Here is a 27,799-nt window from a genome sequence, read left to right as displayed (position 1 = left end):
CGATTACTGGTTGGAGGATGCAGTAGACCTCCTTTTCAGTGTGAGCGCTTGTTTTTTTTGTCAAAAATATGGATAGTTCCAGAATCATCACTACTTTTTCTGATGGTATTGGGTACCCCACCACCTTCTTTATATCTGACCATTTCTTTTCAGTATGATTTCAAAACAGGACGACACCTCCAAACATGTCAATCTTTGCCTTAGTCCAGACGTTGTGCCCAACAGTTCACATCTAGAGTTTTAAACATCTTCCTAAGCTAGAAGAACAAGCATTCTGTACGAGTTCACCCTAACCCTATGTTTTCATGTATGACCGCTCTGGGGGGGCATTAATTTCAGTCAGTATCTTGTACAGCTTAGATAGCAGGTCCTTTTTGGATTGTACTTGATTATTTTTTAAATGGATAGAGATCCCTAGCCCCACCTTCTTTAAATCCAGAGAACATCATCCAGTGCTTCAACTGTAAGTAGTAGAGCCTTTCTGAGTTTTCTATGGAAAATTGAAAGTCTTAAGTCTTGAACCTTGCCTCCCCAATCATATCCCTAATCATGAGCCAATCCCCTTCTTGCCATGTTATAAACCCCTTGTATGTCTCTGCTTTTGGGAAGTCCGTTTTTTCGTGTATGGACGTAAAGGGTGAGGGGCATGCTGTGATCTGCTCACATCTGAGAACCTCATCCCATATTTCCATCAAAGGCCTATAATTTCTGAGACAGAGCCAATCTCTGCTCTTTTTTCCCACATTGTTGTTTCCATCAATGACCGTTCCATATATGGCTGTTGTAGTTTGGCCTCTCATGGACCACTCAGATACAGTCTGCATCTGGGTTATTTTATAGTAGGTTGTCACATCTGGTAGTTCCAAACTCCCCTCCTTTATTAGCTTGTAGCATGTTCCCAGGTGTTCTTTGGTTTCTCATTCCCCCATATGAAGCTACCACATATTTTTTTATTTAGATCTTGTACAACATTCTTCGCACTTGGCATTGTAAAACCTAAGATAGGTATAATAGCCTTGATAATATATTCATTTTAATTGTGGCTACTCTCCCCAGCCAAGATGTAAGAGGGTCTGCTTGTGCCCCAGATTACATTTATTTAGGGTAGTTTGTCTTATAAAAGCCATGGATGGTTGGTGATGTTCCCTGCAAAGAGTATTATTTTATGTGCTCATGTTTCCAGAAGGCATCCCTTCTATGCCCTCTCTGTCTATCCTCTCTTTGGGCCAAGAAGTCCAAGGCCATAGCGATGGGGCATCTTTCTCTTGTTCCTTCCTCCTAAATCTTGCTGATCTATCACCATTCACGCCCACTTGGGCTGTAGGTGCGATATAATTTGTCCCAATGTGACTGGACCAACTCAAATCTTGTGCAGGGCACATTTAAAAAAGGACCAGTCGAATTTTTATCAAAAGCCTTTTTGCCATCTAAAGCTAGAATAATTATTGGTATCCCAGGTTTATTTGATTTGGCTATTGTATGAAGTGCCCTTCTCATATTATTGAATGCCTGGTATGGGAAGGCATATATTATAAAACCTGATTGATCTGGGACTATCAAGCATGGCATTCAAAATGTATAAATTAACTAACTGAGGTACCAGGAGGGGACTAAAGCATTTATGAAAAGCTGTTAAGCAGTCGGGTCTGGGAACCTTATTAACCTGAAGGGTTTTTAATCACTGATCTGACCTCGTCTTCATTTATCGTTTGCCAAGACCTATCTAGCACTGGGCTCAGAACTATTTAAGTCTGCCAAAACAGTCACCAGTGCTGAGGAGTAATGTTTTTTTCCCTTTGAATAGTTCCTGATAGAAAGTGGCAATTTGTTTAGTTTTTAGGTTGAGCTTATAAAACAGCATAGCTGTCTGGATGCAAAATAAAATAAATAGTGTGGGCTTACCAAAAACATAAAGCGACTTGCAACCTTCCAATTACCATTGTGGCGTTACTATCACTTGTTTGCCTGCTTCTTATTTGATGGCTTGTCTTCTTCATTGCGTGTCTGTCCTCTCTGGAGCATTGCCAATTTCAGTTTACTTGCGTCCTTCCACTGCTCATATTTAGGGAACTACTTTTTTTTTCTTCTTTTTTTTCTTCTTTTGTCTTAAGCACTCCAAAAGAGTGCATGTTTTCCAGCTGCCACCCTAATGTGCTTCTCCACCACCCCATGCTCTGTTGATTTCTCTCACCCATGTGCTTCTCTCTCCATCCCCCTCCATTATGTGCTTGCCGTCTGGTGCTTCTCCCCCTGCATTGCTTTCTCATCTGTGTGCTTCTCCCCCAGCTCCAAATTGCTCTCTCTCTCCTGTTTGTTTTTCTCCAACCCCACCCACAGGCTTCATGTTTCTTCCTTCTATCTGCTCCACCATCTTGCTTCCACCCTCTGTTTGTTGCTTCCCTCTACCCGCACCCTTGTGTTGCTTGCCATCTGTATTCTGGTCACTAGCAGTTTGTCAGCCTTGTTCGCTTCTATATAGTAATGTTTTAATGGCACAAGTGCTCTCTCTGGTCTTTGAGAATAGAAGATTAACTTGCTGTTTTAACCGCTTTTCTGCTGAGGCTTCATCCCACTCCACCTTCCTGTGCTGAGCCTTTTATGTTTGGGGCATTTCACTCCTAAGCCTTCATAACCTTCTTTACATGAAAGGTATCCAGGCCAAATTTGCATCCTTTTTTTCCCACATGTTGGGCATTCTAAAGGTACTTCGGGTTTAAGGGTTTGTGGATTCCACTGGAGGGAACCAAGAGAATAACCAAACTATTTTTTTTGTTTTTGAAAGTGTGTGCAAAAAGTGAATATTTTGTTTTATTTTTTAAGGAGAACATCAACAAAAGGTTTGCTCTGCTCAACTCATCATCATTCCAGCTTTTTCATTTTTCTAAGTAGTAGAAAAATGCTTTCTGCCTACTTCCATCCTGTGGTGAAAACAGGTGTGAGACCCGTAAGTGAATCCAGAAAGTTGTACATTTCTGAAAAGTAGATAACATTCCAAAGTAAGCAAGGGATCATAGTGTAGGTTGTGTAGTTCTTTCCCAAAGAAACACTTCGTTGAAATACAAAAATAATGAAAGAAGTTTGAAAAAAGTAGAACAAGGTGACCATGTTTTCATCTGTAAATTTTTACCCTGAAAGCCAGTGTAGAAATGTCATTACCATTAGGTCTGTCAGAATCTTCTAGTTTTAGGAATATGTAGTTTTTGGTGGTTGTCCAAAAATATAAGATACCCAGAGCCAATAATTATTAAGATGTAGCTTGTAATGATATTTGATTTTGTACCAATCGTGCATCAGTGCATATGGTAAAATCAAATGAATGGAAAATGGGTGTGAAGGAAACCTGTTCATGTTTTTATATGTACCCAAAACACTGGGCTTAGAAATAATGGTTATTTGTAGAAATCTGAATTTGAGGTTACCTATACTGTCTTGTGAGTCAGAAGTCATTTTGCCAAATTAGTTCTTTCTTCCACACTGGCTTACATTTAGAAGTCAAAAATTAAGCGAAATTCCAATGTTCCTATATCCTGTATACACATTTCTCCTGATTAAAAACTGGGAATATTGCACACAGTATAAAATGCCCAAAACGCAATGTAGAGCATAACGTTTTTGCAATGTAGGTTACTTCTATATGTGGGTCCAGGCTCAGGGCCACCCAGGTACACCTTCCAAACCCAGACTTTTCTGAAAACCATACACCCGGTGGTGTCCACTGTTGTGTGACTTGCGTGGATACCACTGAGTTTCCGTACCCAGAATGTCCTGCAAACCTGAAATGTTGCCTAGAAATTAGCTCCCATGCAAGCCACACTACCCTGTATTCACTTATGTTTCAGAGGTTTAGAAGAACCCATAGGGGCCATGCTGCATCTTAATAATTCTGTGAAGAGCCCCCCCGCCCCCCTCACAATGGATAGACTGTCAGCTAGTAATTTGTTGGTGCCCTTTTCTTTTGGGTTGGGTGATCTAGGAGTTTTCCCGTCCTGTTTTATTCTGGTGCTGGGTCCTTCATCTTCAGAATGTTCTGCTGGATATGGGAACGTCCTTGGTCCCATCAGTGTTTCCTTCCTCAGGGTCCTTGATTGCATAACTTTTAGACTCGGGAAACGTGAGGGCAGATAGAAAAGGGCACCTGCATAATATCTCCATTTGCCTTTTATTCATCGTATTTTGGGTTACAACTAGAAATCATTGAGTTGTGCAAGTCCTCGCAGACAGAGGAATCAGTCTTTTGGCTTCTTTTAAGATTCTGTCTTTCACCGAAGATAAGGCAAACTTCACAAGTTTTCTCCTTCGATGTGCCCCATGTGTATTGTGTGGTGGTCCCACTCTGTGCGCTTGATACTATAAATACTTTTCTTGGCTCACCTTCCTTTTAATATATAGTTAAAGAGGTCGCAACTAAATTTCTTGATGTTTTATCTGTTCACATCCTTTTTTTCTGTATTCATTTTGAAGTCTTATAGCCAGGGTACGTATTTCCAGATCATCACACTGGTCTTTCAATCTTTCATTTCGTCCATTTATTTCACTTTCTCATGTGTTTTATTTGCTGTCACGTTGAGTTTCTCCACTGCATCCTCATTCATGCTAGCTCGATCTCCAACTGATCACATATCATTAGATTGTTCCAATATCTTGGAGTGAAATTTGGCTCAGAACGCCTTCAGTTGGTAAGAGATTTTGCTTAACTTTTCTTAGAGATCTGCAGGGCTTTCCCAAAGGTATTTCTTCGTTAAGGGTGATTGTTTTGGTTTTCTTGAGGCAATTTCTTGCATTCTTTTCCTCTTGTACTTGTACCCTTCTATTACTTTTGTTGTTCTTCTGGATGTTTCTTTTTTCCCAACAGGTGCACAAGTCTCTTTTGGGTTTATTAAAATCCCCTTTATTTATAAACATAGCCTTCCCATTTACTTCTCATTTTTATGTTTCTACAGTTGTAAACAATGAAATGCACCTCTTAAAAATGTTCCTCATAAAGAAAGTTTCAATGTCTGCCGAATATACAATTTCTGACATCTTCTCGTAAGCGGTTTAAAAAGAGAATGTTACATGGAACACCAGAAATTGATGCCATGAACTGGGTTTAGAGAAGGAGTCAGTTGAAGCCAAATAAAAATAGCTAAAGGGGTGAGGCTGGAAAGTAAGAGATGTTGGCTACAAGATGAAAATATGTATTCAGTGGCACTGTTTTATTTGTTCTTAATATAATGGCTCATAATTTACGCTTGAATCCAAAATATTATTTCTGTAAGTTACGGTTGGCTGATGGATCATTTTCTTCACTTTTTTTGCCTGTGTAAAATCTGCAAGACATGGTTACTAGTTTGCATGTTAAGATTTCATGCTATAATTACTGGATTATTTTATTTTTCCTTTTTTTCTTTTCCTGAAGCTTGAATTGAGCGACAACCGAATCTCTGGAGGATTGGAAGTATTGGCCGAAAAATGTCCGAACCTTACACATCTCAACCTCAGTGGGAATAAAATCAAAGATCTAGGAACCATAGAACCCCTGGTGAGTTTCAATGCTTATGAAAGTGTCATTTTAAAGACTTAATGAGAACATTGGAATTAAAATGACAGATTTAAAATCAGCTTCTCCATCAAATGGTTTGTATATAATGTCTTTCAAGGATTGAGGAGTTTAGAGTAACTTCTACTTCATACAGGTTGCAAAACCACAGCTTTTCTTAAAGCAAAAACTGACAAGGAATGCAAAGGCTTTTTTAGCCAATAGGCTGCATTTAAAGGTATAGCAGGAAAATAATGGCACTGTGCTTTTAAGACCTCGAGGACCTCCTGTATCTCATCATGCCCCAGAGGTGACTGTTTGGTCAGTTATTTTTTCTGACTCCTTCAGTGAAGTTCCCAGAGCACCAGGTCTTTAGTTTTTTTTACTGATTTGGGGGAAAAAATTACTAATAATAACACAATTTAGCCCTTTACTCAAAGTCTTTAAGTACCTAGTGTACTTTTAAGATTTTTCCTGACTGGAAAGTGTTTTTTCTCCAGTTAAAATGCTATCTCTTTTTAACAAATGCCGCTCATGTGGGAGTAAGATGGCTCTTTCTGATCGGCACTTTGTGTGCGTTGTCGGAAACCTGCTACAACTGCGAGAATGTTTCCAAAAGAACTTTGAGAGACTGAGAAAAGAACAGACTGGAATCCAGGAGAGAGGATAGGTGGGACCTTCAGGTGGCCTTGAGGTGCCTAGAGCCTCCTTTAAAGAGCCGTCCTTTCAGAAACACAGAGAAGGACCACGAGAAAAATGACGCTTAACATCACCGTCAACAGGTAGGAGATCTACAGCAAAGCAAATACCTGTCTATTTGCTTTCGGCATCAGGAGGTTCTCCGTTGAGGAACCAGCCGGTGGAGAAATCAGCGTTGAGATACTCCAGGAAAGCTCATCCAACTCTTACTCAGTTGACATTGAGGCAACATACATTGACGTCACGCAGATTGAAGTCAAGGCGGATGACATCACACAAAAATATCCGCGTCACAAGGCTCGACGTCGAGGCATTCACCCAGGCAGTCTACATGGCCACCAGTGATGGAAAATCCCAATCTGACATAAAAAGGCAGCCAACGTTGAGACACTCATCAGCGGGTCATAAGACATCACTCAGAGAGCTCAAGATTGATGTTGCGTTCAGGCCCATCAATGCCGAGAAGCAGATCTCCTACCTCGGGCGTCAGAATTTTGCCTCCAGTGAGCACATTAGTGGCAGAAAGATCCCCAGCTCACTCCCCAATGCTGTCTCCTCACCATCAAAGCCCAGGACCTGGTGACTCTCAGATCTACTCACCGTCCAAACTCCTCCAAGATGTGCCACCTCGGGTAAGTTTTCTTCTCAACCTGTAACTCCTCAGGGGCAATATTTACTGCAGAGAAAATCCAGAACTCCGCAGAGACAAAAATCACCAACAAGGTCACACAGAACAAGATCAAGAACATCACATAGGAGATCTAGTTCACGCCATTCCTACCATTCCACATCTCACCGATGCAGGCGCAGATCTCCTTCTTGATCCACATTTTCTCGCTCATCAGTGAGCGATTAATCTCCAACCTTGTCTGACTCGTCCCCTGCGAGGGTCTCCCCAGTGGACGATCTGATTACTTTCAGTTATGTTCTGGTCAGAGGAGCAGCAAAGTTTCAACACCGGTAGCGTCATCATCTGTAATATTTGAAACGCGCCACCACAGATCAGCTTCTGGACAACTACTACCATCAGTGCTGGGTCTTTTGGAACCTGCAATGCAAGTTTTACTAACCCCAGCCTCTTTACGTGCTGCACCATCATGTATAGCTAAGAAATATAAAGTTCCTGACCCGGGCCCTCTTTTTTTTTTTTTTTTTTTCTCCCTCTGGTCTGATCCACCTCCAGACCCGGTCATAGTAGCAGCTGCAAAAAAGACACAGGTTGAGCAACCTCTTCGACAGTACCTCCAGGGAAAGATAGCAGACAATTCGATTCCCTGGGAAAAAGATGTGTAATACCCCTGTATCCTTCATGAAAGTTGCCAGCGTCTCCACACTGCTTGGGAGGTATGACATATCATTGTGGACTCCCTGTCTAGGTTTACTGAGAAATTACCAGGGGAAGACAGGCAAGATTTTCAAGAAAATCTTGGAGGGGGTCTGGCCACCAACCCAGGTCATCAGTGCTGTGGATGATACCTCTGACCTCGCAGCTCATGGCTGTTCACATGGAATATGTGCAAGATACTTCTCTTGGTTACAACTTACAGACCGAAAACCTGAGGCCCAACAAAGAATCCTGAATTTACCTTTCTCTGAAACATCCCTTTTCGGCTCACATACTGGTGACAAAATGGCAAAGATGAAGAGTCAGAGGTGTGGGCCTTGAGAAGAAAAAAAAAAAATCAGTTGGAAATTCAGGCCTTATGATCGGAGGCCTTTCCAGCAGAGAGTTCAACTCCTTCACTGGGTTCCACAACATCAACATCACGCCAGATCTCACTACCATCCCCGGTGCCCAGGACGAGAAAAAGTACTTCCTGTCTTTCTGCATCTTCCTCCAAGGTACAACCAAAACAATGATGTGTTACTTTCTTCTTTTCCGTTCCGTGCTCTGGTTTGGAAGTATCATCAAACACCTGGCTGAATGGCACAAGATAACAAACGACAAATGGGTCTTTAACATTATACAAAATGGTTACTCGCTCAGGTTCATTGTCTACAAGTCAACTTAAAAAAGTCAACACAAGTACTGACTCAACGATTGCACTACCTAGGGACGATTTTGGATACAGACTACGCAAGAATATATCCTTCAGAGGAAAGGTCGTCCTCAATCAACATGAAATGTCGCTCTCTCCTCCGCAGACCTCATCCATCGGCCTGACAAGTAGCATCGCTGTTGGGTTTGATTGCCTCTTGTATCTTTATTGTCCCCAATGCCAGACTGCACATGAGGCTGCTACACCAAACCCTGGAAGATCAGTAGTGTCCGTATTTAAACCTATAGGACGACCGAGTAATAATTACACAAGAAGCCAGACAATCACTCAAGTGGTGGATGCAGAGTCAACAACTATGAATAGGGGTACCCAAGGGGGGGCTTCATTTCCCTTATCTGACCCCAAAAGGCGCTTCTGTGTTCAGCTGTCATATATTATCTTTTCACAGCACCCGCCTTGAGGTTGAACCTTGTCGTACCCCCCGGAGTCTTGTGTGTCTTTGTTGACTGTTACCTCTATCCCTTGATCGACCGGAATTCATCCAAACAGATTAACATCTGACAATTGAAAAGAAAAGGATACCTCAAGGAAGTTGTGGTGTATCTCTGGATGTTTCACTGCAATGCATGTAATTTCGGTAAAGTATACAGGAAGAAATCTACCGTAGTTCATCCCGTCATACGCAAAACACCATGGGATCATAGAGCGTATGGCAGTAAGGTGTAAATGCCAATTTCCTTCTTGAGCATCATGCAGCAGAGCCAGCAAGACATTTTCAACAATATCCACGTCCAACATCCAAAATGCAGAGAGATCTTCATTGTCATGACAACGATGTTACACAAATACATCCCAAAGCTGATTTACTTCGGCAACGGCAGCATTCTGCAAGAGGTCGTCTAATATCTGTTGGCATAGGTCTTTTGCAAAGTCATTAACATCCTCAATGAAGAAGTAGACTACTTGCATGTTTTCTTTGTAATTCTTCTCCACCCAGGGGATAAATTCCAACTAAGCCAGTCTCAACTTAGCTTCATAGACGCACAATTGTACATACAACCTTTTAGTACTGATGATATTGATCCTTCTGCTATCATGTCTGCTTCAATGCAAAGGCCGTGAAGGCCAACGTTTTCCAAAAATGGCCATGGCATTGCAAATGGTGTGAAGAATTATTCTGTCGTACGTTGCTTTATGCTTCCACACAATCTCAGTTGCTTTTTTTGTGGAGAGCTTGATCCATGACCACTACAATTTTCGCCAAATGTAGTGATTCCCTTATCAGCTCTGACTGTTTCAAAATTTCAGAAACCGTTGTCAACTCAGTTGCAGGGGCAATAATGGTGGGCAAGTAGCCAATGGAAACCTGTGATACACTAACTAGGTCTATCGTACTCATGTTAAATCCTGTGCAACTTGGTATTATCTTTGTGAAGCTCACTTCTTGACTTGGAACAACCCAGATTATGTTGTTCTTTTTTTGTGCAAACTTCAGTTGGGCAACACCTTCCAGCATGACTTTGGTACTTGTCATCAATTACTGAGGCCCAATTCGTTCACCAGAAACATACATGAGCAATTCTTCAGTATTTGTGGTGGTCAGTGTTCTTTGCTTTTGTTTCTCAATGCCTTTGAGAGGAGCTTTAAAACGTTGTGGTCCAAACAACCTGGACTGCACAGCTATATCGTTGACTCGATGATGATTTGTCCCCTTACCAGTAAGTCTCTTCCAGCCTATCAATGTTATCGCATGCTAAGTTACTGAAGACAAAAGGCTGAATGTTGGTGGAAAGAACAATTTGCTCATTTAAGGTAGCCGCAAGTTTCTGAAGACACAAGGCAGTATCATTATCTGTATCATCAGTATGAAACCCCCTGACCAAGTCTGTTTAGAGTGTGAATGATTTCAACATTGCCTGTTGGTGTTTTACGGCGTATGGGAGCAACAATTGCTTCGTTGCTGACCATTTGTGACAGCATATCTAATGTCCTGACTGAATAATTGCATAAGGAAGGTGACCCCTTTGGATGGTTTTGTTACCAGAACAATATAAAAAGAGAGCGGCACATCTGGTTGACAGTGGCAAAAATATGATAAACACCTGTAAAGAAATGGCTCCCTGTTGCAGTTACCCCCCACTTTTTGCCTGATACTGATGCTGACTTGACTGAGAAGTGTGCTGGGACCCTGCTAACCAGGCCCCAGCACCAGTGTTCCTTCACCTAAAATGTACCATTGTATCCACAATTGGCACACCCTGGCATTCAGATAAGTCCCTTGTAACTGGTACTTCTAGTACCAAGGGCCCTGATGCCAAGGAAGGTCTCTAAGGGCTGCAGCATGTCTTATGCCACCCTGGAGACCTCTCACTCAGCACAGACACCCTGCTTGCCAGCTTGTGTGTGCTAGTGAGAACAAAATGAGTAAGTCGACATGGCACTCCCCTCAGGGTGCCATGCCAGCCTCTCACTGCCTATGCAGTATAGGTAAGACACCCCTCTAGCAGGCCTTACAGCCCTAAGGCAGGGTGCACTATACCATAGGTGAGGGTACCAGTGCATGAGCATGGTACCCCTACAGTGTCTAAACAAAACCTTAGACATTGTAAGTGCAGGGTAGCCATAAGAGTATATGGTCTGGGAGTCTGTCAAACACGAACTCCACAGCACCATAATGGCTACACTGAAAACTGGGGAGTTTGGTATCAAACTTCTCAGCACAATAAATGCACACTGATGCCAGTGTACATTTTATTGTAAAATACACCACAGAGGGCACCTTAGAGGTGCCCCCTGAAACTTAACCGACTATCTGTGTAGGCTGACTAGTTTTAGCAGCCTGCCACAAACCGAGACATGTTGCTGGCCCCATGGGGAGAGTGCCTTTGTCACTCTGAGGCCAGTAACAAAGCCTGCACTGGGTGGAGATGCTAACACCTCCCCCAGGCAGGAATTGTCACACCTGGCGGTGAGCCTCAAAGGCTCACCTCCTTTGTGCCAACCCAGCAGGACACTCCAGCTAGTGGAGTTGCCCGCCCCCTCCGGCCAGGCCCCACTTTTGGCGGCAAGGCCGGAGAAAATAATGAGAAAAACAAGGAGGAGTCACTGGCCAGTCAGGACAGCCCCTAAGGTGTCCTGAGCTGAGGTGACTCTAACTTTTAGAAATCCTCCATCTTGCAGATGGAGGATTCCCCCAATAGGGTTAGGATTGTGACCCCCTCCCCTTGGGAGGAGGCACAAAGAGGGTGTACCCACCCTCAGGGCTAGTAGCCATTGGCTACTAACCCCCCAGACCTAAACACGCCCTTAAATTTAGTATTTAAGGGCTACCCTGAACCCTAGAAAATTAGATTCCTGCAACTACAAGAAGAAGGACTGCCTAGCTGAAAACCCCTGCAGAGGAAGACCAGAAGACGACAACTGCCTTGGCTCCAGAAACTCACCGGCCTGTCTCCTGCCTTCCAAAGATCCTGCTCCAGCGACGCCTTCCAAAGGGACCAGCGACCTCGACATCCTCTGAGGACTGCCCCTGCTTCGAAAAGACAAGAAACTCCCGAGGACAGCGGACCTGCTCCAAGAAAGGCTGCAACTTTGTTTCCAGCAGCTTTGAAAGAACCCTGCAAGCTCCCCGCAAGAAGCGTGAGACTTGCAACACTGCACCCGGCGACCCCGACTCGGCTGGTGGCGATCCAACACCTCAGGAGGGACCCCAGGACTACTCTGATACTGTGAGTACCAAAACCTGTCCCCCCTGAGCCCCCACAGCGCCGCCTGCAGAGGGAATCCCGAGGCTTCCCCTGACCGCGACTCTTTGAACCTAAAGTCCCGACGCCTGGGAGAGACCCTGCACCCGCAGCCCCCAGGACCTGAAGGACCGGACTTTCACTGGAGAAGTGACCCCCAGGAGTCCCTCTCCCTTGCCCAAGTGGAGGTTTCCCCGAGGAATCCCCCCCTTGCCTGCCTGCAGCGCTGAAGAGATCCCGAGATCTCTCATAGACTAACATTGCGAACCCGACGCCTGTTCCTACACTGCACCCGGCCGCCCCCGCGCTGCTGAGGGTGAAATTTCTGTGTGGACTTGTGTCCCCCCCCGGTGCCCTACAAAACCCCCCTGGTCTGCCATCCGAAGACGCGGGTACTTACCTGCAAGCAGACCGGAACCGGGGCACCCCCTTCTCTCCATTCTAGCCTATGTGTTTTGGGCACCACTTTGAACTCTGCACCTGACCGGCCCTGAGCTGCTGGTGTGGTGACTTTGGGGTTGCTCTGAACCCCCAACGGTGGGCTACCTTGGACCAAGAACTGAACCCTGTAAGTGTCTTACTTACCTGGTAAAACTAACAAAAACTTACCTCCCCCAGGAACTGTGAAAATTGCACTAAGTGTCCACTTTTGAAACAGCTATTTGACAGTAACTTGAAAAGTATACATGCAATTTTGATGATTTGAAGTTCCTAAAGTACTTACCTGCAATACCTTTCGAACAAGATATTACATGTTAAATTTGAACCTGTGGTTCTTAAAATAAACTAAGAAAAGATATTTTTCTATATAAAAACCTATTGGCTGGATTTGTCTCTGAGTGTGTGTACCTCATTTATTGTCTATGTGTATGTACAACAAATGCTTAACACTACTCCTTGGATAAGCCTACTGCTCGACCACACTACCACAAAATAGAGCATTAGTATTATCTATTTTTACCACTATTTTACCTCTAAGGGGAACCCTTGGACTCTGTGCATGCTATTCCTTACTTTGAAATAGCACATACAGAGCCAACTTCCTACATTGGTGGATCAGCGGTGGGGTACAAGACTTTGCATTTGCTGGACTACTCAGCCAATACCTGATCACACGACAAATTCCAAAATTGTCATTAGAAATTGATTTTTGCAATTTGAAAAGTTTTCTAAATTCTTAAAAGACCTGCTAGGGCCTTGTGTTAGATCCTGTTTAGCATTTCTTTTAGAGTTTAAAAGTTTGTAAAAGTTTGAATTAGATTCTAGAACCAGTTATAGATTCTTAAAAAGTATTCCAACTTTTAGAAGCAAAATGTCTAGCACAGATGTGAATGTGGTGGAACTCGACACCACACCTTACCTCCATCTACAGATGAGAGAGCTAAGGTCACTCTGTAAACTAAAGAAAATAACAATGGGCCCCAAACCTACCAAAATACAGCTCCAGGAGCTTTTGGCAGAGTTTGAAAAGGCCAACCCCTCTGAGGGTGGCAACTCAGAGGAAGAGGATAGTGACTTGGAGGACAATTCCCCCCTACCAGTCCTATCTAGGGAGAACAGGGTCCCTCAAACCCTGACTCCAAAAATAATAGTCAGAGATGCTGGTTCCCTCACAGGAGAGACCAACACCTCTGAAATCACTGAGGATAACCCCAGTGAAGAGGACATCCAGTTAGCCAGGATGGCCAAAAGATTGGCTTTGGAAAAGCAGCTCCTAGCCATAGAAAGGGAAAGAAAAGAGATGGGCCTAGGTCCCATCAATGGTGGCAGCAACTTAAATAGGGTCAGAGATTCTCCTGACATCCTAAAAATCCCCAAAGGGATTGTAACAAAATATGAAGATGGTGATGACATCACCAAATGGTTCACAGCTTTTGAGAGGGCTTGTGTAACCAGAAAAGTAAACAGATCTCACTGGGGTGCTCTCCTTTGGGAAATGTTCACTGGAAAGTGTAGGGATAGACTCCTCACACTCTCTGGAAAAGATGCAGAATCTTATGACCTCATGAAGGGTACCCTGATTGAGGGCTTTGGATTCTCCACTGAGGAGTATAGAATTAGGTTCAGGGGGGCTCAAAAATCCTCGAGCCAGACCTGGGTTGATTTTGTAGACTACTCAGTAAAAACACTAGATGGTTGGTTAACTGGAAATGAAGTGTGTGACTATGTTGGGCTTTATAATTTGTTTATGAAAGAACACATTTTAAGTAACTGCTTCAATGAAAAGTTGCATCAGTATCTGGTAGACCTAGGTCCAATTTCTCCCCAAGAATTGGGAAAGAAGGCAGACCACTGGGTCAAGACTAGGGTAACCAAAACTTCCACTGGGGGTGACCAAAAGAAAGGGGTTACAAAAACTCCCCAGGAGAAAGTGGGTGACACTAGAAACAAAGAAAAAGAGTCCTCTGTAGGCCCCCAAAAACCAGAACAGGTGGGTGGGCCCCAAGACACAACCCAAAACAAAGGTGGGTACCAGGGTAAGAACTGGGATGCCACTAAGGCATGGTGCCACAACTGTAAACAGTCTGGGCACCACACCAAGGACACTTCTTGTCCCAAAAACAAACCCCAGAACAAGATTCCAGGGGTAACCAGTGTAGCCATGGGAGATGACTCCTCAGATGAGGAGGTCTTCATAGCCTTCAACTGGAAACAGGGCCCAACAGGTGAGTTGGAGATCCCAGAGGGAAGTAGACACTTCCACCACCTACTGGTGAATGGAATCCCAACCACTGCCCTGAGAGACACTTGTGCCAGTCACACTATTGTGCATGACAGGCTGGTGCTCTCAAACCAGTACATCCCAGGTGAGACTGCCAGGGTAAGAGTTAGCCTAGACAGGGTCACTAAGAGGCCTGTGGCTTTAGTGCCCATAGAAGTGGGTGGCACTCTTAACTGGAGAAGGGTAGTAGTCAGTACAGACCTCCCCCTTGATTGTCTCCTTGGAAATGACTACCCAGAGGTTAGTCAGAGCCCAAGAGAGGAACTGGTCCAGTGCCAGTCCTCTCCCAAGTATTCTGGAAGTCCTGCCTCTGCAGTAAATGCAAGCAGACCCCAGAAGAAGAAGAAAAGAAAACAGAGTAGGAAGGGTGGACAACCTTTAGCCAAGGTTACAGCAAGCCAAGGAGATTCTGCTCCAGTAGGGGAGAACTCCAAAAATGGCCCTGATAAAGTCCAACCTGACCCACAAGAAGTCCTGGCTAGTCAGGCAACTGTTAAACCTGAGTGGGTGGCTCCTCAGCTAACAGAAGAAAGAGTGGAAGAAGGGTGTTTACTACAAGATGTGGTAACCCCCCACTCTAATACAGCAGACAGGCAACCTGAACCCAAAGAAGCCTGTAACTTAGCCCCTTCCCTTTTAGGCGAAGAGCTAAAGGTGTGGTTCTGGGCACTGACAGCTGTCAGTGGCCTCTGCTGGGTGTTAGCCTTTATGGCTGCACTATCCTTGGCATGGTGGTCTGACCCCATGCCAAATAACAAGTTAGGCCCCCTGACCCTGTTGGTCATGGTGGGGTTACTCCAGCTCTGGGTAACCTCTTTGGGTAAGCTAGGGGTGACCCTGGCTAAGATAAGATTAGCAGAGGTGGATACCTCTGACCTCAAAATAGAGAGAATGGGTGAAGACATAAAAAGCACAGACAAGAGGCAGTTCAGACTAGGTCCTATCACTGTGGAAGTGGGTCAGTTCCCCAGAGGGAATGACCTGAACAGGAGGATGTAAGGCAGAGTAGGCCCTGCAACAAACCAGCCATTTCCTCTACTCTTCCTCGCCTGACAGACTAGGAAGACTCTTCCAGCGTTGGCTGAGTCTCCTGGCCTGTGGGCTGGGGGGGGCTTGTGTAAAGAAATGGCTCCCTGTTGCAGTTACCCCCCACTTTTTGCCTGATACTGATGCTGACTTGACTGAGAAGTGTGCTGGGACCCTGCTAACCAGGCCCCAGCACCAGTGTTCCTTCACCTAAAATGTACCATTGTATCCACAATTGGCACACCCTGGCATTCAGATAAGTCCCTTGTAACTGGTACTTCTAGTACCAAGGGCCCTGATGCCAAGGAAGGTCTCTAAGGGCTGCAGCATGTCTTATGCCACCCTGGAGACCTCTCACTCAGCACAGACACCCTGCTTGCCAGCTTGTGTGTGCTAGTGAGAACAAAATGAGTAAGTCGACATGGCACTCCCCTCAGGGTGCCATGCCAGCCTCTCACTGCCTATGCAGTATAGGTAAGACACCCCTCTAGCAGGCCTTACAGCCCTAAGGCAGGGTGCACTATACCATAGGTGAGGGTACCAGTGCATGAGCATGGTACCCCTACAGTGTCTAAACAAAACCTTAGACATTGTAAGTGCAGGGTAGCCATAAGAGTATATGGTCTGGGAGTCTGTCAAACACGAACTCCACAGCACCATAATGGCTACACTGAAAACTGGGGAGTTTGGTATCAAACTTCTCAGCACAATAAATGCACACTGATGCCAGTGTACATTTTATTGTAAAATACACCACAGAGGGCACCTTAGAGGTGCCCCCTGAAACTTAACCGACTATCTGTGTAGGCTGACTAGTTTTAGCAGCCTGCCACAAACCGAGACATGTTGCTGGCCCCATGGGGAGAGTGCCTTTGTCACTCTGAGGCCAGTAACAAAGCCTGCACTGGGTGGAGATGCTAACACCTCCCCCAGGCAGGAATTGTCACACCTGGCGGTGAGCCTCAAAGGCTCACCTCCTTTGTGCCAACCCAGCAGGACACTCCAGCTAGTGGAGTTGCCCGCCCCCTCCGGCCAGGCCCCACTTTTGGCGGCAAGGCCGGAGAAAATAATGAGAAAAACAAGGAGGAGTCACTGGCCAGTCAGGACAGCCCCTAAGGTGTCCTGAGCTGAGGTGACTCTAACTTTTAGAAATCCTCCATCTTGCAGATGGAGGATTCCCCCAATAGGGTTAGGATTGTGACCCCCTCCCCTTGGGAGGAGGCACAAAGAGGGTGTACCCACCCTCAGGGCTAGTAGCCATTGGCTACTAACCCCCCAGACCTAAACACGCCCTTAAATTTAGTATTTAAGGGCTACCCTGAACCCTAGAAAATTAGATTCCTGCAACTACAAGAAGAAGGACTGCCTAGCTGAAAACCCCTGCAGAGGAAGACCAGAAGACGACAACTGCCTTGGCTCCAGAAACTCACCGGCCTGTCTCCTGCCTTCCAAAGATCCTGCTCCAGCGACGCCTTCCAAAGGGACCAGCGACCTCGACATCCTCTGAGGACTGCCCCTGCTTCGAAAAGACAAGAAACTCCCGAGGACAGCGGACCTGCTCCAAGAAAGGCTGCAACTTTGTTTCCAGCAGCTTTGAAAGAACCCTGCAAGCTCCCCGCAAGAAGCGTGAGACTTGCAACACTGCACCCGGCGACCCCGACTCGGCTGGTGGCGATCCAACACCTCAGGAGGGACCCCAGGACTACTCTGATACTGTGAGTACCAAAACCTGTCCCCCCTGAGCCCCCACAGCGCCGCCTGCAGAGGGAATCCCGAGGCTTCCCCTGACCGCGACTCTTTGAACCTAAAGTCCCGACGCCTGGGAGAGACCCTGCACCCGCAGCCCCCAGGACCTGAAGGACCGGATTTTCACTGGAGAAGTGACCCCCAGGAGTCCCTCTCCCTTGCCCAAGTGGAGGTTTCCCCGAGGAATCCCCCCCTTGCCTGCCTGCAGCGCTGAAGAGATCCCGAGATCTCTCATAGACTAACATTGCGAACCCGACGCCTGTTCCTACACTGCACCCGGCCGCCCCCGCGCTGCTGAGGGTGAAATTTCTGTGTGGACTTGTGTCCCCCCCCGGTGCCCTACAAAACCCCCCTGGTCTGCCATCCGAAGACGCGGGTACTTACCTGCAAGCAGACCGGAACCGGGGCACCCCCTTCTCTCCATTCTAGCCTATGTGTTTTGGGCACCACTTTGAACTCTGCACCTGACCGGCCCTGAGCTGCTGGTGTGGTGACTTTGGGGTTGCTCTGAACCCCCAACGGTGGGCTACCTTGGACCAAGAACTGAACCCTGTAAGTGTCTTACTTACCTGGTAAAACTAACAAAAACTTACCTCCCCCAGGAACTGTGAAAATTGCACTAAGTGTCCACTTTTGAAACAGCTATTTGACAGTAACTTGAAAAGTATACATGCAATTTTGATGATTTGAAGTTCCTAAAGTACTTACCTGCAATACCTTTCGAACAAGATATTACATGTTAAATTTGAACCTGTGGTTCTTAAAATAAACTAAGAAAAGATATTTTTCTATATAAAAACCTATTGGCTGGATTTGTCTCTGAGTGTGTGTACCTCATTTATTGTCTATGTGTATGTACAACAAATGCTTAACACTACTCCTTGGATAAGCCTACTGCTCGACCACACTACCACAAAATAGAGCATTAGTATTATCTATTTTTACCACTATTTTACCTCTAAGGGGAACCCTTGGACTCTGTGCATGCTATTCCTTACTTTGAAATAGCACATACAGAGCCAACTTCCTACAACACCTGCTTAAAATCTGCATTAGATGCTGCAGCTACATCTAGCCGGCAACTCATGGTGGGGGTTACATTAAGAAGACACTTGTGGTTACAAATTTTGGGGTTCAAACTAGAAGTGCTGGCAAACATTATAAACACCCTTTTCAATGGCCAGCAAATATTCGTAAATCAAGTCGATGATTACCTCAACCAATTAAAAAGAGACCACAAGACTGTAAAATCTATGCGAGCATTGCAATTTTGAGGGAGTTTTCAGAGGGGCTCCTTTACATCAAGAAGATCAGCCTCACGAGGTACCTTTTAGACAGGGAGCACTCATCAGGGCTTCCAGGGGAGCACAGAGCCTGCACCCTTGCAACAAAGCTAGCAATACCAATGCAATGGAATTAATACATTTAGAGGCAGAGCAAGAGGTCAATCAGGAAGAGGAAATTCAACACCAGCAAATAAATGACTGCTACAGCACAAATCATGAAGTCAACAAACTTCAACATCCTCAAAACAAAAATACATCACAATTCACCGGTGGGGGGAAGCATTCAATTTCTTCTCCAGGAGTGGAGAAAAATAACTTCAGGCAAATGAGTCCTAAATGTAATAACAATGGATGTTGCTTTGAACTACTAAAATTTCCACCACCAAGAAGACCAAAGAAAATAGTTCATTCAAAGGAGGAAATAATTTGCCTCCTAAAGGAAGTCAAAGAGGAGTTAGAAAAGCAAGCTATGAAAAAAGTGGCAAAGCAATTTATCACAAGATAAATTAGTCAACATACTTCCTAATTCCAAAAGTGGACGGCTCTTTGCAACCGGTTCTAGACCTCAGATACATCAACATATTCATAACTGCTACAAAATTTTAAAAAACAACCTTGCAGGAAGTTATTCCCCAACTTCAAAAAGGGGATTTACATGGTAACTATAGACTTAAAGGATGCTCACTTGCACATCTCTATGAATGCAAAACACAAACAATATCTAAGGTTTGTAGTCGACAACAAACACTACCAATTCAAAGTCAAAGTTGGTATAAAATGAGCCCCAAGGGTGTTCACAAAATGTTCAGCAATGGTAGCAGCACACCTCAGAAGGAGAGGAATACATGTGTATCCTTACCTAGATGACTGGTTGGTGAGAGCACACACTTATCAAAAAAGCAAATAGGACATTTTAAACATAATGAAAACACTACACACTCTAGGGTTTTCCTTAAATATAGAGAAGTCATCAACAGAACAAGAGAAAATGTTCTTTGGAGCAAGACTCAATTCAATTCAAGCAAAAGCATTCCCCAGTGAGAAGAGGACGCAGGGCCTCATTCTGACCCTGGCGGTCTATGACCGCCAGGGTGGAGGCCGGCTGAAGCACTGCCAACAGGCTGGCGGTGCTTCATTTTGCAGCGCCGCCATGGGGATTCCAACCCCCTTCCCGCCAGCCTGTTTCTGGCGGTTTTCACCGCCAGAAACAGGATGGCGGGAACGGGTGTCGTGGGGCCCCTGGGGGCCCCTTCACTGCCCATGCCACTGGCATGGGCAGTGCAGGGGCCCCCTAACAGGGCCCCATAAAGATTTTCACTGTCTGCTTAGCAGACAGTGAAAATCGCGACGGGTGCCACTGCACCCGTCGCACCCCTGCAACTCCGCCGGCTCCATTCGGAGCCGGCTTCCTTGTTACAGGGCCTTTCCCGCTGGGCCGGCGGGCGCTCTTTTGGCGGTCACCCGCCGGCCCAGCGAGAAAGCCAGAATGGCATCCGCGGTCTTCTAACCACGGAGCAGCCATTTGACAGTTCCCGCCAGACCCTCTCAGTTCCTGTTGGAAGAAACTCGCTGTTACCAGAAGGGGCAAACTCTGACCGTTCATATGAGACCAATCCAAGAATGGCTTCAGAATCAATGGTCTCCAGTGACGTGGAGTTGGGAAGATCTAGTTGTTCACGAAGAAGGTTAAGGAGGAAATGGCATGGTTCAACAGGAAAAACATTAGTCGAGGAAGACTATTTCTGCAACCAACTCTTACGATGATTATAACGACAGATGCCTCACATACGGGATGAGGAGCTCATATGGGCTCTCTAAAGATAAGAAGGATATGGAACAGTCAGGACGCAGTACAACACACAAATTGGCTGTAACTAAAGATGTTTTGGTTAGCCATGAAAGTGTTCCAGAAAGGTGGTTCAAATTCAGACAGACAACACATCTGCAATGCTCTATATCAACAAACAGGGTGGGACACAATCATCCCTGACCAATCTCCCCTTCTCCCTCCCCCCTTTCACCTCTCACCACCCACCCCCCTGTACGGACTAGCACAAATGGGAGTTGAATCAGAAGGTGGTACACAATGGTCTCAAAGCATGGGGGATCCCATTAATAGACCTGCTTGCAACCCTCTGGAACGCGAAATGCCAAAACTTTGCATCCAAACTATCACACTTGCAATCTTGAGCGAATGGCCTTTTGTTAGACTGGTCAGGAATATTTGCTTACTCTTTTCCACCAATTCCCCTATTGCACAGAGTGATCAACAAATGCAAGAGGAGCCACATGATGCTAATTGTAATAATGCTACAATGGGCAAGACAAGCATGGTATTCAGAGCTGATAGATTTAGCACAGGGGAATATTCAACACCCGCCAAAAAGACAAGACTTACTATCCCTGGGGAAAAAGGGTAGGTTCTACATCCAGAGCCAGAATATTTCAAATTAGCAGCATGGCTCCTGAAGACCTAGAATTTGGGAACTTGAAACTACTAAAAGACACATTAGAAGTTTTAAGAGAAGCCAGAAAACCTGTAACAAGTAAATGTTATATGGCAAAATGGAAAAAAAGATTCACAATATGGTGTCAAAAACGAACAATTTATATAAAAAGATTACAAAGGAGAGAACAGTTCTAAAATATTTAATTCAGTTAATACAAGAAAGGCTTGCTTGTGCTTCTTAAAAAGTTTATTTGGCTGCTATAGTGGCTATACAAGAGGTTAAAGAGGGGGAAAAAGTTTTTTTTCCCATCTACAGAGGTAAAACGATTCCTAGAAGGAGCGAAGAGGATAGCTCCACCAAGAAGGGTTCCAGTACCTCTATGGAACCTAAATCTAGTTCTTACTCAATTCATGGGTAAATCATTTGAGCCATTACACAAAACAACTTTGCTAATGTTAAAGATGGCCTTTTTAGTGTTGATTACTTCCTTATATAGAGTAAATGAGTTACAGGCACTCACTATTCAAGAACCCTATTGTCAGATACATTAAGACAGAATTACCATGAGAACAGATCCCCGTTTCCTACCAAAGGTTGTCTCTCAGTTTCATATTAATCAATATATTCAAATACCAAGTTTCTTTCAAAACCTAAAACCGCATGTGGAAAGACGCCTACATACATTGGATACAAGTCATTGCATCATGTATTCCATGAACAGAACTAAACCTTTTAGGAAGTAAATTTCAGCTGTTGTTTGTTTAAGGGGAAAGCAGTATCAAAGAACACAATTTCAAGATGAATCGCACAATTAATCCGATTATGTCACAAAAATGCAAGGAAAGCCTTACTTAGAGTTCCAGGGGCGCACTTTGCAGGGAAGAAGGTAGCAACAGTAGCTTTTATGTCCAGCACACCGTTACAAGAAATCTGCATGGCAGCAACTTGGGCTTCAGTACATACTTTTACAAAACATTTTTGTATTGACATACTAATGAGTAAAGAAGATCAGGTAGGATAAAGAGTGTTAAGACATTTATTTTAAATTCAATATTCATCTTTAACCCAGCCACCACAATAAAGGGAAACAGCTTTAAAATGAATGTACAGAATGTGAATCCATAAAAGATTCACGCTGCAAAACAAAACGTTTCTTACATATAGGTGTAGTTTTGTAGTTTGAAGATTTTCTGGATTCACACGTGACCCTCTCACCTCCATTAAGAAGATGGAGAGAAGAAGAAACAAAAATAAACCAAGAATAATCTGAAAATGGCGAACGAGTGCGTAGACATCCGGAGGAACACCAAATGGATACTTCCGTTGATGCCCAACAAAACAAAGGACGGACAAACAATTTTTAGGAGGTGAAATAGTAGATAATCCCGACCCAACCATTAGATGACGAAATAATGCCCAGCATGTGAATCCAGAAAATCTTCAAGCTGCAAAACTACACCTACAGGCAGGAAACTTTTTTTTCTCTTTCAGGGAAATCCTCATCAAATTATAAGCAACCCGCCCTCCTTCACGGATGACTCTTACGTACAGCACTATACTTAACTTCTAGTTATTCTTCATGTCATCTTAAAAAATACTGACCTAAATGTCAACCAACAGTCACCTCTGGGGCCTGATGGGCTACAGGAGGTCCTAGAGGTCTGAAAAGTACGGTGGCAGTATTTTACTGCTATGCTTTTAAATGCAGCCTATTGGCTAATAATGCTTTGGATTCTTTTTCAGGTTTTGCTTTAATATAAGTTGTGGTTTTGCACCCTATACTCTTCAGTTTTACAGAAATGTTGGAGTCTGATAAAAGGTTTGTTAAAAGAAAATACTAATGAAAGTGGCATTCTTAGCCTTTACTTTAGGCTGCATAAATGTACATAAAAATACTGATATACGCTTATTATATATATTTATTTATTTGAGACATGCTCCGGGGTCCCTGCGCATGGGCGGGAATATTCAGTGCTTATGACTTTGAGGATTCCAGTGGAAGAGAACTAGGATTACAGGAAAGTAACATATCCTTCTCTTTTTGGCTAGGAAAAGGAGGAGTACTTTAATTGTTCTCTTCTTGACTGAGTTCTAGCAAGGCTCTTGGCTTATGGCCACATGAACTGAAGGTGAGGATCTACCTCTGTTACGGAGGATGTGCAACTTCAGCACCATGACCTAACAAAAAGACTGAAAATGAACCTCTGTAGAGGGAGTAAGCTCACAGTATGTGAGAGATTAAAAGGGTACCTTGACTTTTGCTTTCAGTACCCTCACACCTTGTAGTGCTATGGAACCAGTAAAAAGTAATGGCGCTACATAAATGTAAAAAACTCAGTTCATTTCTCATACAGTTAATGTGATCTGAAGCCATCTGTGTTATGACCTCATATACAGTTATAGAGATTATAAATTAAACCTGCGTCTAAAGACTTTTTTTTTGTTGCAGAAAAAATTAGAAACCTTGAAGAGCTTAGATCTTTTCAATTGTGAAGTTACTAACCTGAATGAGTACAGGGACAACGTATTCAAGCTCCTCCCACAGCTCACCTACCTTGATGGCTATGATAAAGATGACAAAGAAGCCCCTGACTCAGATGCTGAAGGCTATGTGGAGGGTCTCGATGATGAGGATGAAGATGACGACGATGGTAAGTAGATTGCTTCACATATTGGTATGCTTAATGTTTGTTTACTCCAATCCCTTCTTTCCATTTGGTACCTTCTGTAACTCTTACTGTCATGTTACTGTTCCCAAACTTAAACAGTCCTTTACAGGGACTGACCTATTAAAACATTTCCCCAAAGGACCACTCCACCTAAATTAATTCTCTAAAAATGTCTTTGTACAGACAAAACTGCCCACAAACCCAAATAGAGTGGGCTGCTGCAGCTTTAGAGGCATCTACCTGTCAACTCCATACCCACCACTTTAATTGTTGAAGTTCCTTAAAGCTCTGTTGTGTACGATACCCAAATCTTCATATTCCTTCCCTCAAACACACACTCTAATTCTGTATGATGGACTACATCCGTCATTCAGCGCTGGATGGCTAAAATCCTTCAAAGACTGAAATCATGTATTCCTTCACTAAGTGCTTTAGAATCGTATCATCTTTCTTTCCTCCACATTTTGTTAGCTCCTGTATGTGCAGTTTGAGACTTCGCTATTTTGCCACCACAGCCATCTTTAGCCAATACTAGCAACAAGACATCCTCAAGTTACATCCACCTCATCGTTCATACATCCAGTACAAAATGGCATATGTTGTAATCAAAGTGTCACTTCTTGCTCCTTCTTCCAACCCCTTAGTAAAGTTTGCTGTTTTGCTGCTCACATCCTGGCCATTTCCGGCCCACTGAGATCACCTCTCCCTACAACTTCTGAACAGGATTGCGTATGGTCTTCCACATGTCCCCAAGCAAGTTTTTGAGTCTGGTCTTTAAACTTGGAAATGGCTGATTTTCTTCCCTCCTTTTCCAAGAAGATCTATGAAAAGGCGTTACTATTTTAATTGCTTCTACAGAAGAAGAGTACGATGAAGACCTACCACCAGGTGAAGATGATGAGGACGATGAGGAGGATGAAGAGGCAGAAGAAGAAGAAGTGAGCGGGGAAGAAGAGGTATGTATCGACTAGTGATAGTTTTAATGTGCCTGCACAATATTGCTGATGGTGGAGCCGACATAGCCACCTGTCATGGCAGTCCGCTGTGCGTTTACATACGTTATGACCCTGCTATGGCCATTGTGCTGCAATCTATGTAAATAATTGAGGTATCGCTCTTCCTTTATTCTTTCAGTCCCTGTCATTCTCTAAAAACTTGTCTTTCACAGTTGCAAATTTAACCAGTCTGAACCACCATTTCTATAACATTTCCTCTCCACACCATTACTTGGCACCTATATTAGCTGCCCCTGGTGAGACAAAGGATTAAATTAGCATAGGCTTGGAGTTCCCCCTCTCATCCTCCCTGAGTAGGATTGATGTATGCTAGTGGGTTCTGTAGGAAACTACACTAGTGGTGAGTGCAAGGAGTTGGCATTGATAGTATGTGTGACAAACAGGTATACATTGCGAGAATTCAATGACCAGTGCATAAATCTTGTGGTGAGAAGCTCTCTAGGGCGGACAGTCACAAATCTGTGCTCATGATCATTGTGAATAGTTTTCACAGATAAAGTGAGGATCTGGAATTGCTGAGCGGCGTGCCATTCGGGCGGGCAATATGAATGGTGCACATGGACCAAAGTGAAAATTTGAGGGCCGTATGGGAAGCTGGCTCTTATAGGCACTGTGATCAATCTGAAGGCAAACTGTGAAACTTAACATGGTAGGACATTTGAGTTGACACTTACTAGGGGTGCAATACCCTTGCGTTGCTGTGGAGGGCTTCAGTTCCTAGTGCTCTCAGCATGTTATGTTTCAGCAGCACCACATCTATACCTGGTATTCAAACAAGTGCTGTGAAGAGATGGTGTAAAGTGTTTTCTCTTTAAAAAAAATCCTCTAGTCAGGTGAATAGAAAGTGACTGGCTCATTACTTACAGTAAGACATTTATTGATCCCTGATTCTTATCAATGTGAGAAACTTTTTCTTAAACCGAAAGTGGCTATTTTCAGTGGATGCTAGCGTGAGTTAGATATCCTAAATGGTTCTGTGTTGTCAGTAATGGAACTTAGTTCCCATTTGATTTGCCTTATTAGTGCCTTACAACAAACGTAGTGTGATTCTATAGACCTTTAGTGGGAGTCATTGGCAGTTATAGTGATGTGGTCGACATCCTATGCTAAATTTATACTTCACATAGTCTCTTGCACTTTTCCCCTAATAGGAAGATGACGAGGATCTCAAAGATGGTGAAATAGACGAGGATGAAGATGAGGACGAAGCTGGTATGTTTGTGTTCACTTTCATTCTACCCTGCTCATTCTCGGTATTTATATTGGCTTTTAGTTCCGTTCCTTGCAATATGAATTGTTGAGGGGTGGCGAGCTAGATCTATAGGGCTGGTGCTTGAAATTAGAACAAGCACTACAGTATTTGACTGCAGACAAGAACACAATGTCTGACTGTAGTGTGGCTCTCCAAATCAACTTTCATTCGGGTGGAGTCCAGTTTGAAATTGGAAACGGAGTTGCAGGAAAACACAAACACTACTGCATCCAAGATTCCTCTTTCGTATTTTGTGTGTTGTGACAACTTTTAATCTTCCCTATTTAATCGTCACAAGCACTCCAATGTCAGACTACAGTTGGCGAATTAGCTCGCTATCGACAGAATATTGGTCTTCAAAGCCATAAACCACTGCAACAAACTACATATCCACACAGCTTGTTACACCACCAACTCCTAACCGACAGTCAGCCAACCAAAAACCTTCTTTTCAAGCCTAACCCTGTGAGTGACTTTCAGATTTTGCACCTTCTGGAAAATCTAACATCTTTCTTCCCTTTGAATTGTACTCACACCCAGTTCTAACCTGTTTCATGGCTTGCTTGAAGGAACATGCCACCTCATAAGAACAGACCTATCCATGCTCCACTGCAGCCTTCCAACTAGACTGTCCCCACTGTAACTTTTTAACATTTTTAAATGTTTTGTAATGGTTTTAACTGCTCCAGCATCACTTACCATCCATTAGTCCCTAAACAATCTCAACATGTACCCACCGAATCTGATAATGACTTGGACACTGTTCTTTTCCACAGCATTTCTTGTTGAAATGTTGGTGGTGCTCATACATAAATAGAAATTATGTTTACCAAATCATAACACCAAAGGGCAAAACCACTGAGAGACCTCCTGAATTATTCATTTTCTTTGAAGTCATCTTTGATTTTGATAAACATGAGAATGTCTGTCTGTACAGAATCCAAGCACACACTTTAGTAAAACTTCCATTAAAAAAAAAAATTATGTCCTTAATAAAATGCTTTGTGGAGGCAATGTCCCTTTTTTATTATTTCTTTTGTTTTAAGAAGAAAAAGAAAACAAAGTAGGAAATAGCGTTGGTATGCACTCACATACATATGTACACGTATATGTATGTACAAATATGTCCTCACAAGGGGGTAGGAAAGCACATTAGCAACATAGTACATTCATTACATATTTGGGTGCTTTTTGGGTCCTGTGAAATATGGGTCATCATCATAATGGCAGTACAAAGGCACCTTGGAGAGCTTTTGCAGTGTACATTGTGTAGTCAACATTTTAATTACAATCAATGCCCGTCATTAGAGACACCTCACAGAAAACAGCTTCAACAATATCTACCTTGTATTCAAAGAATATTTTAAAGTTCTTTTCCTAAAATTCTTAGCTGCAAAGTATTTTTTCCTGCTGAATCTGTATAAAGTAGTTTTTCACTTATTGGTTTCGATTAACAGTTATTTGTCAGAAATAAAAACTCCTTTTTCAATTGAGCCCCAAAAAATGTAATCTAAAAATAGGTAATGGGTGACATGTTTTTGATGATACTTACAGCGCACGCCAACTTCAGCCTTATGCTTTATGATGACTTGTTTTTGCACATCAAAGCGCTTTTTTGATCGTAGTGATGCATGGATCCAAAAAAACTAAAGAAAATCTTTGCTTTTTGCAC

At 43.8% G+C, this 27,799-nt stretch overlaps 1 protein-coding gene and 1 long non-coding RNA gene across 3 annotated transcripts in view; both read left to right on the top strand.

The window, feature by feature from the left end:
* The window catches only part of LOC138284302 (uncharacterized), a 34,610-nt gene extending 30,697 nt beyond the window's left edge, over nucleotides 1–3,913 (top strand). Inside the window, exon 2 of the long non-coding RNA XR_011201375.1 lies at nucleotides 2,821–3,913. This is a non-coding gene — a long non-coding RNA (uncharacterized lncRNA). The remainder of the gene's footprint in view (nucleotides 1–2,820) is intronic.
* Nucleotides 1–27,799, top strand: part of ANP32A (acidic nuclear phosphoprotein 32 family member A) — a 97,802-nt gene that overhangs the window by 59,446 nt on the left and 10,557 nt on the right. For both annotated transcript variants that reach the window (XM_069222917.1, XM_069222919.1), the window contains 4 exons: nucleotides 5,399–5,521; nucleotides 23,640–23,841; nucleotides 24,718–24,815; nucleotides 26,027–26,087. In XM_069222917.1, coding sequence (XP_069079018.1) covers nucleotides 5,399–5,521; nucleotides 23,640–23,841; nucleotides 24,718–24,815; nucleotides 26,027–26,087 — 484 coding nt within the window. The remainder of the gene's footprint in view (nucleotides 1–5,398; nucleotides 5,522–23,639; nucleotides 23,842–24,717; nucleotides 24,816–26,026; nucleotides 26,088–27,799) is intronic.

This window comes from Pleurodeles waltl, chromosome 3_1, assembly GCF_031143425.1.
Source record: "Pleurodeles waltl isolate 20211129_DDA chromosome 3_1, aPleWal1.hap1.20221129, whole genome shotgun sequence".
Classification (NCBI taxonomy): Eukaryota; Metazoa; Chordata; class Amphibia; order Caudata; family Salamandridae; genus Pleurodeles; species Pleurodeles waltl.
The sequence above is the reverse complement of the archived record's forward strand: the minus strand, read 5'-3'. Positions and strand labels throughout refer to the sequence as shown.